Genomic DNA, 15291 nt, shown 5'->3' with positions numbered 1-15291 from the left:
ATATTTGGCGCCCTTATTTACAAAAGATAGGATGGCATATTTAAGTGCTCCGATAAAGACCTTGGTCCCTTGGGGAAAGTAACGAATAATTATACCAAATTTATTTTGAATCCCATGGAGCATGTGGAAACCTTCCAACACCCAGGCGGCTCTTTTCCTTTTTCTCTCTTTCTTTCTTTTTAGGTAGTACTATATATATGGTGGGGGGGGGGGAGGGTTAAGGGGAGGGGGGAGGGTAGATTTTATCTTTTCATGTATTCTTTTTGAAAACTCAATAAAAATTATATTAAAAAAAGAGTTCACCAGTCATTACTCAACCATCTGATAGAGTCATAGAAAAGTACAGCACAGAAACAGACCCTATGGCCCATCTTGTCTGTACCAACCACTTAAACTGCCTACTCCCATCGACCTGCACCCAGACCATAGCCCTCCATACCCCTACCATCCATGTACCTATTCGAACTTCTCTTAAACGCTGAAATCCAGCTCACATGCACCACCTGTGCTGGCAGCTCATTCCACACTCTCATGACCCTCTGAGTGAAGAAGTTCCACTTAAACTTTTCAGCTTTCACCATTAACCCACGACCTCTGGTTGTAGTCCCACCCAATCTCAGTGGAAAAAGCCCTCTTACATTTACCCTATCTATACTCTTCATAATTTTGTATATCTTTATCAAATCTCCTCTCAAGCTTCTATGTTCTAAGGAATAAAGTCCAAACCTATTCAATTTTTCCCTATAATTCAGGTACTCCAGACCTGGCAACATCCTTGCAAACCTTCTCTGTACTCTTTCAACCTTGTTTACATTTTTCCTGTAGGTAGGTGACCAAAACTGCACACGATACTCCAAATTAGGCCTCACCAAAGTCTTATACAACTTCAACATAACCTCCCATCTCCTGTACTCAAAACTTTGATATATGAAGCCCAATGTCCCAAAAGCTTCTTTATGACCCTATCTACCTGTGATGCCATGTTCAATTAATTATGGACCTGTATTCCCTACAACACTCCTCAGTGCCCTCACTGTGTAAGACCTACCCCGGTTGGTCCTAACTGAAGTGCAAAACCTTACACTTGTCTGCACTAATTTTCATCTGCCATTTTTCCAGCTGCTCGAGATCCCACTGCAAGCTCTGATGGTCTTCCTCACTTTCCACTCCACTCCCAATATTGGTGTCATCCACAAATTTGCTGATCCAGTTAATCACAAACAGATCATTGATATAGATCACAAACAACAAAGGACACAGTACTGATCCCTATGGCCTCCAGTCGGAGAGATAACCATCTGCTACCACTCTGTGGCTTCTCCCACAAAGCCAATGTCCAATATTCTACCTCACCTTGACTGAACCTCTCTGACTGACATCCTGTCAAATGCCTTGCTAAAGTCCATGTAGACAACATCCATTGCTTTGCCTTCATCAACTTTCCCGGTAATTATCTCAAAAAACTCCATAAGGTTAGTTAGATATGAGCTACCATGCACAAAGCCATGCTGACTATCCTTCAGCAGTCCCCGTCTATCTAAATACTCATTTATCCGGTCTCTTAGAATACCTTCTAATAACTTTCCCCACTACTATTGTCAAGCTCATCGGCCTATATCTGAGTTGAGGCCTGAGTGGAATAGTCCCCGTGAAACCCAAACCCTTCATCTGTGAGTAGGTGTTGGTGAACAAGGACCTTTTGATTCTATTGTCATACAGCACTTTCCAGCACTCTGCTAACGACTGAGAGTTGGAATCATACCTTGCATCCAAAGCTAATGGAAAGACTTAATAAGAACTAAAACTATGGCAGCCTTGTGGTAGCAGAAGAGTGGACAGGATTTAAAGGAACACTGAAAGATCACTGTTTTAAAAAATAAACACAGAAAATCATTTTGTAGGTATAGAAAATAATGATGGGTATAGCTGGTTAAATGTAAGCAGGCTTTTACCACTGAGGTTGGGTGGGACTAAAACCACAGGTCAGAGGTTAAGGGTGAAAGGTGAAAAGTTTAAGGGGAGCATGAGGGGGAATTTCTTCACTCAGAGGGTGGAAAGCGCATGGAACGGGCTGCCAGTGGTGGATACGAGTCTCATTTCAACATCGAAGAGAAGTTGGATAGGTACATGGATGAGGGGTATGAAAGACTAAGATCTGGGTGCAGGCCGATGGAACTAGACAGATTAATGGTTTGGCACAGACTAGATGGGCTGAAAAGCCCGTTTTCTGTGCTGTAGTGTCCTATTACTGTAAAACAGTGTATTCTTAGATAAAAAGCAGTTGAATTGGACTTCTTACCACACTTTGATTAGAAACAATACTCCAGCAACTGCAATTCCCACTTTGCTGAAACAGTTTAACTACATGGTACAGGGCAACGAACAGATAAAATGTGATACTGACCCTGTGTGAAATGTAAAAGCCATCATTATCTCCAGTCAAGGTGAGGGACTTCTGATAAGCTTCTTCCCATGGCATGCCTCTATCCACACTTATCTACATAAAACAAAATAAATTCAAAGTAATTTATTTATAGTCTAGCCATTAATTCTGTGTGTCACAGAGTTTGTAGGTTCTACCCGTGACCATGTGGGTTCCCCCCCCCACAGTCCAAAGATGATACGGTTAAAATTAACGAGTTGTGGGCATACTACTTGGCACTGGAATCTTGATGGCACTTGCAGGCTGCCCAGCACAATTTTCACTGATTTGATTTGACGCAAACAACGCATTTCACTGTGTTTCAATGTACCTGTGGCAAATAAAGCTATTTGAATATTTTTATTTAAGTGGATCCACCTTCCACTGTTAGTACAAGTAATTCTATGTCATGTAAGAGGGAAAGCTACAGGTGATATTCCAGATGTTAGTTATTTACAAGACGCCCCTTACAAATAGATTTCATGGCCTGCTGGTTGTTAACCTTTCTGAAACTGAATTGTTTGGCCCGCTCACTGGTGAAAAGTAACCACAGGAATTTACGTGGAAAAGCTTCCTAACTTTAGTGATTACATTTATAATTAGAAACTAAGGCTAATTCTCATGGTTCTCATAATTTTGATTACTGTTACAGAGAAATACAGAAAACACAGGAAAGTAGAGCAGGATTAAGCCATCCAAACTCTTGAATCTACTACAGCATCTTGCTCCAGCTTTATTTGTCACATGCACATTGAAACATACAGTGAACTGCTTCATTTGCATCAAATCAAATCCGTGAGGATTGTTGCTGAGCGGCCTGAAAGTATCGCCACATTTCAGGTGCTGGCACAGCATACCCGTAATTCACTAACCCCAACCTGTACGTCTTTGGAACATGGGAGGAAATGGAAGCACCCAGGGGAAACCCATTCGGGCACAAACTCCTACCAGATGGAAAATGAACCCCGATCGGTGAAAGCTCTGCTGCAAAGTGATGCACTAACCACTAAACTACCGTGCCGCCCTCTTGTCCCATCATCCCTCTAACTCCTTCTGGAATATATTTAAGCATTTGACTCAACAGCTCAGTAGTAAAAATTCTACAAGTTCATCACTCAACGGCATAAATAATCTCAAACAGCTCATCTTAAATAGCAGATCGGATTGAAAATTTATGAAATTTTTTTCAAATGCCCTATAACTAAGACTTTCAAATCAGAAAAATGGCCTTTGTTTATAAGATCAACAGAAAAATGATTTACCTTATAAAGAACCACTTGCCCATCCTGTGGATGTCCTGGTGTAAGGAATACTTCTTGCCGTTCCTCATATATCTCTTCCACACCTGGAGCTAGATCTGATGAATTGGGAAAACAATATTCAGTAAGAGTAGAGTCGTAGAGTTACACTGCACAGAAACGGGCCCTTCAGCTCAAATGAACCAGGCCGACCAAGGTTCCCATTTAAGCTAGTCACATTTGCAAAAGTCTGGCCCATAACCTTCTAAATTTTCCCAATCATGTACCTGTCCAACCATCTTTTAAAAGTTATCAAAGCATCTGCTTCAATCACTTCCTCCAGCAGCTCTTCCTAGATACCACCCGTTTACGAAAGAAATGCCTCTCAAGTTCCTAATAAATCTCCTCCCTCTCACCTTAAATCTATGCCCTCTAGTTCTTAATACCCCAACACTGGGGAAAAAGATTGGGTATTCATCTCATCTATGCTCCATGAGTATGAAAAAACATTCAGTCTCCTACACTCTATGCAATAAAGTCCTGGCAAGTCCATCCTCTCCTATAATGCCGAATTCCTTGTGCATTTGACAATAAACTTGACCTTGACTTTGTATTCAATGTGTTAAGTCTAACAAGCAAACCAAGGGAATTAAATCAACGGGTGCTATTGAAATCTCCAAGTATCATTTGAAAATGTTGTCTACAAGTTCTGTCTGCAGCTAAGTATTGAAGGCAAGGAGAACACAGTCTGAAAAATTGGTCTTGATTGTAACTGCCTCACTGGTCTCTGCTTCCTTGAGCTGCTGCTGAACTTTGGTGATGAACCTACTATAATTTGAACAGCGGAGAGAGAGAGAGAGAGATGGGAGAACAGAGATGATCCAATACCCCTGCTCAGATTAGTGACTGGAAACCATATTTAGCTAAATTGTGTTAATACACTATTCAAGTGAAAAGCTTTTTAAGGAAGGTCAAAACTTAACATGTCTCAGGGTGGAACTCGCTAATATATGGGGACATAATCTTAAGATGACTGGAGGAAAATATACAGGAGATGTCAGAATTAAGTTCTTTATTCGATGATGGGTGGAATGCCCTGCCAGGGGTGCTGGTAGATACATTAGAGACAATTAAGAGACTCTTGGATAGGCCCAAGGATGATAGAAAAATGGAAGTCTTTGTAAGGGGGAAAGGGTTAGATGGATCTTAAGAGTCGGTTAAAAGGTTGGTACAACATTGTGGGTCAAAGGGCTTATACCATGCTGTAATGTTCTATATTCTTAAACTTGTACATGTTGGCACCACTGAAATACAATAACCAATAGGGAGTTTAATCAATTCTTGAGTGGCTTTTGGCCACCCTTTTGAAGACCACTGCTCAAACTGTGCCAGGCATGATGTGCAACTAAACTTGCACAGTGAAGCTCTGGCCATTTGTACATTATTTCAACGACAATCCTACAATCAAGCACTGAAATAATGTATTGCTAACCCAAGATGCCTAAAATCCATTTCAAGCAGACACTTCTAACACCGAAAAGTTATCTGTTTCCAGTCTATTGGCCGGTATAATTTCAGTTGAATTATTGAATCTCAAACATACCATAGTTTTCATGAGAGAAAATGATTCAAGCAAACAGAATTAGAGTTGGTAGAGGAGTGCCAGAGACAGGGGTGGAGGGCACAATGCACACCTATAGAGGAGGGGTGTAGAGGTTTTGTTGGTTGCTCGCTCTGCAGAACCTACTCTCTCCTTGGCAAAATGAGGACTGCAAAGAGCCATCAGGACCGTCACAGAGGCTGCTGAGTGAGCTATGGGTCAAGAAGTGTGACCCATGGATCGATGCTGCTGGGACACAAGCCAGGGCCTGATCAACCCTGCTGGTTGCCTGGGCGAGGGCACCTGATGGTGAAAGATAAACACCCGATGACCACAGGTTACATCACCGATGATGTGTCTCAGCGCATATGAGGATGTATCTCAGTGTCAAGATAGATGCAACATGTATAGATATATTACTTTTTTCCAACTTGTCATGACATATGAATGTACAGTATGAAAAAAGATAATCTAAGGTAAAAATTTGGTGTTAATAAACTGCTTACTCATACCTAGAATTCCCATGTCGTATTTTCCTTCTTTTTTGTCCTTCTCAATAAGAAAGTCAAATGTGTCGGTAAAATATTGAAAAAGTGCATTTTGCTTGTGAACCTCGAGACCAAGAATCCGATTCAGGAACTTTGAGATACTGCAGTCTGAAACACAAAAATAAGACTCCCTTTAACACACCTTCACTATTGACTACTTTTCATCTTCTTTCAACAAAACATGAATAGAGCAAGCTTGTTTTGAAACTGGCCTGTACAGGGGCCAGATGAATCTCCCAGATTATCTGGGAGCATCTCAGAGTTCAGGTTTATTCCATCGTTGTCTGGAAACAGAGGGAAAATAGGGAGGTTTACAAAAGGGAGGGCTATAATAGCAAGGAGAGAGGAGGAGGGGCTAGGGTATGGAGAAAGCCTTAGATTGGTTAGAAGGTGGTTATTTCTTACTGACTTGAGAGAATTAGCTCTTAACATTTCATAACACAATGCTTATTCACGCATTAGCTCCAGTAACTGTTTCCCAATTGCTGAGTACTGCTTAATATTTAACTTCTCCAGATAAAGAACAGCACAACCGAAACTTATTACATCATAGTTCAAATCTTCTTTCTCGGCAATCTGCATCAACTCTAACACATCAGACAGATTTTATAAAAAAGGATTTAAATGTGAAGTATAGCGTTATTACACATTCAATATCATTTATTTATTTCTCACCTTTTTCCACATTTACATATCCATAGCGGTTTTCTTTGCAGAATACTCCAACAGCCATCAATCCAACCCTCATGTCTGCAAAAGATATGTGATAGATTTGTTGGCTGAATATCTTATTTTACAGCACATTGAATGTTATAAACATGTAAAAGTGATATGTTTTCAATATTTCATCATACAGAACAGTACAGCACAGGAGAAACATAGAAAATAGGTGCAGGAGTAGGCCATTCGGCCCTTCGAGCCTACACCGCCATTCAGTATGATCATGGCTGATCATCCAACTCAGAACCCTGTACCAGCCTTCCCTCCATACCCCCTGATCCCTTTAGCCACAAGGGCCATATCTAACTCCCTCTTAGATATAGCCAATGAACTGGCCTCAACTGTTTCCTGTGGCAGAGAATTCTACAGATTCACCACTCTCTGTGTGAAGAAGTTTTTCCTTATCTCAGTCCTAAAAGGCTTCGCCTTTATCCTCAAACTGTGACCCCTCGTTCTGGACTTCCCCAACATCGGGAACAATCTTCCTGCATCTAGCCTGTCCAATCCCTTTAGGATTTTATACGTTTCAATCAGATCCCCCCTCAATCTTCTAAATTCCAACGAGTATAAGCCTAGTTGATCCAGTCTTTCTTCATATGAAAGTCCTGCCATCCCAGGAATCAATCTGGTGAACCTTCTTTGTACTCCCTCTATGGCAAGGATATCTTTCCTCAGATTAGGGAACCAAAACTGCACACAATACTCCAGGTGTGGTCTCACCAAGGGCTTCACTCCACAATAGCTGCACCATAATTGATGCTGAATTAAGGTAATTCTCTTCTGCCTATACTTAACCTACATCCCTCTGTATTCATGTGTTTAAGAGCCTCTTAATTGCCAATGTCATATCTGCTTCCACCACTCACTCTGGCAGTCTGTTCCAGGTACCCATCACTTTCTGCGTACAAAATTTGCCTCACATATCTCTGATAAACTTTTCCTTTCTAACTTAAATGTATGTTCCACAAAATTATTTTGATTAATAAATACAGTTGCATTAAACAAAACAAACATATTTCTAAATACATTTTCAACACTACAAAACTTGTCATTCATTGATTTTGTATGTGAATAGATGGTCCCTGTTACATACAAATCACAGACTAATATTTTACCTTCGATGAAAATTTTAGGGCCTCCAACATAATCATGTGGTGGTTGTACTTCACTTTCAACCTGACCTAATATGGTTTTAATCACCTTATCCAATGCCTTGGTTCCATACTGTAAAGGAAGAAAAATATAAATCAGCGAAAAAAGATTCAAAATTAAATTTTAAATACTCCGTGATTAGGTGTTTTAAACATTATACATCGAGCATCAATTTGAAGTAAAAAATGCTATGTAGTATTTCAAGTTAGGCAGTTGGTTTAATAAATTTTCAGCTTTCTTCTGCTTGTACCCTCCTGCATCAAGCCTCAACTCTTTTTAAAAAATTGTTTCGTTTTCATAATGGAGAGACTACTTCAGAAGATCAGGCAATACCCGTAGAGAGAGGAACAGATTTAATAATGGTTGATGACCTTTCACGATATCTGTATCTCTCTCTGCAGATAGTGCCTGACCTTTTGAATTATCTCCAGCATTTTCCATTTCTGTTTCTGATTTCCAGTAAGTGCACTTTCTATTTGATTTTCGTGCACTAATGATTGTTTTAATACAAAGGTAACCTATTCTGAGGTCACTTTAATTGCAGTTTGCAATGCAGCTACTACATCAGTGATAGCAGTTCAAGATAACCCTTGCCTTTGCACATACTCAGACTTTCATTGAATGGAGTGGCTTGGTGGCACAGCGGCTAGCATAATGCTATCACAACACCAGTGACCTGGGTTCATTTCCCTCTGCTGCATGTATGGAGTGTGTACCTTCTCCCCGTAACCGCAAGGGTTTACTTTGGGTGCTCCAGCTTCCTCCCATAGTCCAAAGACACGCAGGCATACAGGTTAGCAGGTTAATTGGTCACAGGGGTGTAATAGGATGGAGCAGACTCATTACAGGCTGAAATTTTCGATCTGAAAATTGGACTGTCCATTTCCCTCCACACAGTTGCTCTTTACTTTCGGATTAGGCTAGATTTCATCACCTTGAAAATAGTCACCTATGAACAAGAGCTTCTTTTCGGATAGCTGTGCCACCACGCTGACTTGGACAGTATATTTTGCTGCACAGTCTGCATCTGCATCACTATCACAGATGAAGACAAGGAAGATATCCAAGTGTGGAGCATCCACGGGCTGAGATAGTGGTTACATGAAGAACCTGCTGGGTCCTGCAGATGTAACTTTACTTCACTTCGTAGCAGGTGGGCAACCGATTTGTATGGACAGCATTATATAAATGCCAGTTTGTTGCTGTCCTTGAATATCTACAGCAGCAAGATACTTAGAATCCCATGCAATCCAGGAATTGCTGGTGGGAAATGTAAAATGGGAGGTGGCTAGAAAACTACAAGCATTAAACCATTGTTACAATATAAAAAGGATAACATCAAAGTGCTATTTAAAATATGTTCAAAGCTGTCTAGATGAGACTTTTTCTGAAACCCCATTGTCATTTTTGCCTGGTGTTAATTTCATTGCTTTACCTCACTATTACAAATCTTCAGTTATTTTCCTTCGTTTCAAACCCATTTACCGTGCCTCAACACTTGTTTAAAACTTGCCACATCTCATAATATTTTCAAGTTCAGATGAAAGATCAACAATAAATATTTGTCAAGAATAAGCATGAGCACGGAGACCATAATGGCCCACATTATACAAAGTGGCACATGATGAATGAACAATATCCAAACAACTCTGCAACACGTAGCTAAATTTAATTTTTGGCTGATTCTTTTTCCACATTTACAATTCTCCGGGTTAAGTAAATAATGGCAGAGAAAGGTGAAGATGTTACCTTGTTATCAAAGTTATATTTGCTAAGGTCTCTGGATTCTGTTGCCCTCCGATCACCATGAGTCAAAGCACCCTGTGGAAGGAACAGGTTTACAATTCTAAGACAGTCACAAACAACCTTATATTCTCAGCAATATTAACGATATATTACTTTTTGAACTGTTTAGCCTCTACATTCTAAATTTTTGAGCAAATTGATAAGATATTGCACATCATCGTAGTAGTTGAACATGCATTTTTTTTAAAAAAAAGTGTCTCTGATGCAGAGATCAAATGGTTTTCGATTTTTGTAACTAATGACATGAAGAACTCCCTCTTGAGTTATCCAATTGCATAGCCAGATGGAATGGAGCCTTTTGCAATCATGGAATTGTACACTCAGTGGCCACTTTTTAAGTACATCTACTCATTAATGTAAATATCTAATGAGCCAATCATGTGTCAGCAACTCAATGCATAAAAGCATGCAGATGTCATCAAGAGGTTCAGTTGTTATCCAGACTAAACATCAGAATGGGGAAGAAATGTGATCTAATGACTTTGACAGTGGAATGATTGTTGGTGCCAGATGGGATGGTTTGAGTATCTCAGAAACTGCTGATTTTGTGGGATTTTAATGCATAAAATATCTAGAGATTAAAGAGAATGGTGCTGAAAAACAAAAAAAAAGCAACCGGTGTGTGAAAATGCCTTGTTAATGAGAGAGTTCAGAGGAGAATGGCCAGACTGGTTCAAGCTGACAGGAAGGCAACAGTACCAAAGAAGAAAAATGATATTACCAGACTCTCTAAGCGCTTTGCAACAATGGAGGCAAATCTCCTTTCTCCTGCAAGCTCAGAGATGAGAAATATATATTCTGGAGCAGATACTTGATTTGACCTGTGAGTACGACCTGGAGAAGAGAACATAAACCAACTTTATGCAAGAATCAAAGTGTAAGTTGCACTGATATTTCAGGGAACACAAATGGTTTCAAAGGTTAGTATTTGCTACAAAGTAATTCATATTTACTTACTAATGCCACAAGATTATATCTTTCTGTGAGTGACGTCAGCACATAGCAGAACAAAGAGAACTGAATGTTTGGCAGAGAGGGGCTGGACAGCCTACTGCTCATTTTTATGCTCTTTAAACCAGAAATTATTGCTTGACAACAGAAAGTAAAGACAAATATTCTAGATACAACAAAATGGAATAAAACTTTTGCTTTGTGTTTGTTTACACCAGAAAGGAAAATAGAATAAACAATGAGTTTGAATGTCAGGGTTGAAATGAGGTTCACGAAAAGGATTCCAGGATTGAATAGCTTGTCATATGAAGAGTGTCTGATGGCTCTGGGCTGTATTCACTGGAATTCAAAAGAATGAGGGGTGACCTCAATGAAACCTATCGAATGGTGAAAGGCCTTGACAGAGTGAATGTAGAGAGGATGCTTCCTATGGTGGGAGATTCCAAGACCAGAGGACACAGCCTCAAAATAAAGGGGCATCCTTTCAGAACAGAGGCGAGGAGAAATTTCTTTAGCCAGAGGGTGGTGAGTCTGTGGATTCTTTGCCACAGGTGGCTGTGGAGGCCAAGTTTTTAAGTAAGGCAGAGGTTGAGAGATTCTTGATTAGTCAGGTCATGAAGGGATATGGAGAGAAGGCAGCAGATTGGGGCTGAGAGAAAAGTTGGATCAGCCATGGTGGAATGGTGGAGAAGACTTGATGGCCCACACGGCCTAGTTCTGCTTCTATATCTTACGGTCTTATGGTTGTAACTACTGTCCTCTGACCTAGAGTTAACTTTTGCCTTGGAAAGCTTTTAACCCCAGATATCTTACCATTTTAAATGACTACTTTCTTTAATGCAAAGTGTTACATAGCAGTAGGCTACAAGGTTAATCAAAGCTATTTCAGAAAAAAAAGCTACTGCTTTTTAACTGTAAATAATAAAAAAAAACTTCTAATTACCTTGCACTTGCTACTGCTAAAGATAGCCGAGTTTTAGCAACACTTACCAAACTGTTGGATAGCGCGATCTGCACTCCAAGGCAATTCCAGGGTCATATGTACTCTCCTTCGTTGGTTCTTTATTCTTTTGTCAGCCTGCAGTGAAATTCCTGAACTGGCTGCTTCAGAGATGATAGCTACCAACTTGAAAGAATAAGAAAACAGTGTTACTTTTCTCAGAAGAATTGCATCAATTATTATTAATGTAAGAAGTAACTTATCCATATTAGCAACCTTCTAAGGACTATCTACATACTATAAGACTGGGCAGTTGGATATGATCCCAAAGAACAGGTTCAGTCAAGATCAGCAGGCTGGTTTTCTAAAAGCAGGTTTCCTACACTATGCTGGTGAGGCAAGAGAGATGGTCAAAGTTTCGAGTTGACAGCCCTGAAAGGTTTTAACCTGAAACGTTGACCACCCCTCTGCCTCCATAGATGCCACATGACTGGCTGAGTTCCTCCAGCAATTTGATTTTTTTTGCTCAAGATTACACCTTGTTTTCTGTGTACTCTGTTATGTCTCCTCTTTTGGCAGTCAAATAGAAATACTATGGCAAAGCAGATAAACAAATTGAAACAAAATGAAAAGTTGTCATAAATAGTGTTCACAAGGATGAGAATAACAAAATGTAGCACGTATTGTTAAAAATATGGTTTACTTTTTGACTAATTCCTTGAACACAAACAATTTAGAAACATTTTATTGGGTATTACATCAGTATTTAGGTAAGTCTACTGACAAAAATTTGCAGAGGAACATATGAGTCTAGAAATTCCCACATGTGTGGAAAGGTGCATTAATTTGGCGATGTTTGACAAGTCAACAAAAGTTTCCTGAGGGCTTGCATCTGTAATATTTACAGTGTGCAAGTCCTAGCATATCCTACTCTAAATATCATATTTTGCACACTTTCTGTGTGGAAGTTGGAAGTGTGGAAGGGGTGGAAGTTGCAGTAAGACACAGATGACTTGTCACAAACAGGAGAAAATCTGAAGATGCTGGAAATCCAAGCAACACACACAAAATGATGGAGAAACTCTGCAGGCCAGGCAACATCCATGGAAAAGAGTACAGTCCATGTTTCCTGCTGAAGGGTCTTGACACAAAACGTCAACTGTACTCTTTTCCATAGATGCTGCCTGGCCTGCTGAGTTCCTCCAGCATTTTGTGTGTGTTGCTTGGATAGCCTGGGGCAGTTGTAGTCGAGTGAGACCACCAAAGACACCTCTGCTTACTACAGACGAGATGGACTGTGGCAGTGGTACTCAAGCCAGACGAGTGAGGCCTCTGTAGTGATATTTTTCCAGAAAGGTCTTCCTAAAACACAAATCTCTTTACACAAAAGGGGATGCCGGAAACAGACGACTTAACAGAAGCATATGAAACATATCCAACAACTAAGGCTCTATTGTCCTTACTAACTTCAAAATATTATCTGCTGTCGACTTGAAGTTTCAATTGACTTTAACGCCTCTATTGTGAATGGCAATCGATCTTGTGAGTAAGAAATTCAAACATATACAATTTTATAAAATCAATAACCGTAACTGATAAGTCAATTCTGTATAATAGCACATCTCTGTTCAGACTTCAGAACTGTGGGTGACAGGGGCTCATGCTGTTATCTTTGTGCACAAGTAAAATAAAAAGAATGCTTGAGTCATAAATGTGAGTGCGTGTGTTCTGGTCCAGTTATTTTATTGCCGATGACCGTTACTTCGACATCTGCTTTCAAAGAACTTTCCTTAGATGCTCTGCAGAAAATAGGAAAACTGTAGGTTTTAGGTGGCTTTATATGGGTAGAGTGGGGGGAGGTCTCAAGCATGAACTGTGAGAGGATGGGGGCCTTCAAGAGTTGGTGAGTGGATCCTGAGGTGTGGTGGGTTGGTGAGGAGGAGTGGTCAGTCAAGGGTGATTATTTTACCAGAGGGGAGGAGGATCATGCATGAGGTCTGGAAAATCCAAAAGAGCAAAAAAAAATCTGCAGTAAAAACAGAAAATGCTGGAAACATTCAGATCATAAGGTAGATTATGTGGAAAGAGAAACAGTTAATGTTTTGTTAGAACTGCGAAAGGCAGCACAGTGGTTAGTACAATTATCTTATATTGCCATTGTAAGGAATTTGCATGCTCTCATGACTGCGTGGATTTCCATCACGTGCTCTGATTTCTCCCAATTTCCATACACCTACAGCTAGGGTTAATAGGTTTATGGGGTTGCTTTGTTAGTGCCGGAAGCATGGCAACACTGCGGGCTCCCCAGCACAATCCTCACTGATTTGATTCAAACACTGCTGGATGCTTTTATGTGCATGTAACAAATAAAGCGAGTCGGTAATCTTTAAAATTACTTAGTTTTAGCTACACTTTGAGAAACTTGCAACCATAAGTTTCTTTACAATTATTTTTCTAACAGAATGTTATATACTGAGTAAAGCACTGAAGATTGTGATATCTAAAGGATTTTCTAAACAACTATCTTATGTTACTCAAGCAAGTTTAGGAGTAGGTTCCTTTTCGCCATGACATTCAATGTGCATTTATTTACTGATATACACTCTGTGATCACTTTATTAGGTACAGCAGTGGGACCTGGTATGGTCTTCTGCTGCTGTAGCCCAAGCACTTCAAGGTTGAGGTGTTGTGCATTTAGAGATGCTCTTCTGTACACCACTGTTGTAACGTGAGCTTATCAGTTACTGTCGCCTTCTTGCCAGCTTAAACCAACCTGGCCATTCACTGCTGAACTCTCTCATTAACAACGTGTTTATACCCACAAAACCGCCACAGGCTGGATGTTTTTGTTTTTCACAACATTCTCTGTAAACTTTAGAGATTGTTGTACGTGAAAATTCCAAGAGAACAGCAGTTTCTGAGATACTCAAGCTACCCTATCTGGCATCAACAATCATTCCACGGTCAAAGTCACTTAGATAACATTTCTTCTCCATTCCGACGTTTGGTCTGAACAACAACTGAACCTCTTGACCATGTCTGCATGCTTACACAGATTGGCTGAGCAGATATTTGCATTAACGAGGTGTACAGGTGTACCTCATAAAGTGCCCTATGAGTATATAAAGAACAAACCTACCTTATCCCCATCCATAAATCGCTCCTTCTCCTTTAAATTCACGTGGTCAATGGACAAGTTTTGTTCTGCTCTGGACTCATAGCAAACAGAGCCATCTGACTTGCGAACAACACGCCCCTTTCTTCCAGTCATCTATTAAAATTAATGATTTAAGAATACAAAAGAAATGTTAATACAACCACGTACTAACAGAATACATGTGCAGTTGATGAAACATCACCAGAGATTAGTGAAGAAGAAGAAGAAGAAGAAAGTTCTTAACTCTGAATGGAATCATTGGGATGCCGTCATGATGGCGTTTTTTTTTTAGCAGGCTTTCTTATTTTTACAAGGCTGAGTTGCTAGCTTGACGCTCAACCCAGCACGGATGGAAAGCGTGCAAGGGAGCCGGCTGGATTCGAACTTGGGAGCCTTCGCTCCGAAGTTCGGTGCTGATGCCACTACGCCACCAGCTGGCTAAAGATTAGTGAGGGGGAATGGAACTGCCTAGATTGCTCTATGGATTATTGGTGCAGACATAAAAGCAAATGGCCTTCTGTTCCCTAAGGATTGTACGATTATCAACAAAGTGTCCTTTCCCTGCTCCAGCAAGGTATTAACCAAAATCTACCAGCACCTCCTGTTGTAGCCATATCCAGCTTCCATACCTATCATTTTGAGGCTTCAATTTTGGACTCTCTCCACTTATAAAGGTAGGTCAAACTGATGAAAATTCGTTTCTTCACCTAATACCCCTACAGCCAGGAAAGAATTTCATCAGCTCAGATATTTCATC

At 40.2% G+C, this 15291-nt stretch overlaps 1 protein-coding gene across 4 annotated transcripts in view; it reads right to left on the bottom strand.

The window, feature by feature from the left end:
• Positions 1-15291, bottom strand: part of LOC134337415 (protein strawberry notch homolog 2-like) — a 186344-nt gene that overhangs the window by 16321 nt on the left and 154732 nt on the right. For all 4 annotated transcript variants that reach the window (XM_063032390.1, XM_063032393.1, XM_063032391.1 and 1 more), the window contains 9 exons: positions 14517-14648; positions 11428-11563; positions 10208-10320; positions 9430-9501; positions 7644-7752; positions 6484-6558; positions 5773-5916; positions 3685-3779; positions 2405-2497 (listed from right to left, as the gene is read on the bottom strand). In XM_063032390.1, the coding sequence (XP_062888460.1) occupies positions 2405-2497; positions 3685-3779; positions 5773-5916; positions 6484-6558; positions 7644-7752; positions 9430-9501; positions 10208-10320; positions 11428-11563; positions 14517-14648 (969 nt within the window). The remainder of the gene's footprint in view (positions 1-2404; positions 2498-3684; positions 3780-5772; positions 5917-6483; positions 6559-7643; positions 7753-9429; positions 9502-10207; positions 10321-11427; positions 11564-14516; positions 14649-15291) is intronic.

The sequence above is a fragment of the Mobula hypostoma genome, chromosome 24, assembly GCF_963921235.1.
Source record: "Mobula hypostoma chromosome 24, sMobHyp1.1, whole genome shotgun sequence".
In the NCBI taxonomy this organism is placed as follows: domain Eukaryota; kingdom Metazoa; phylum Chordata; class Chondrichthyes; order Myliobatiformes; family Myliobatidae; genus Mobula; species Mobula hypostoma.
The sequence above is the reverse complement of the archived record's forward strand: the minus strand, read 5'-3'. Positions and strand labels throughout refer to the sequence as shown.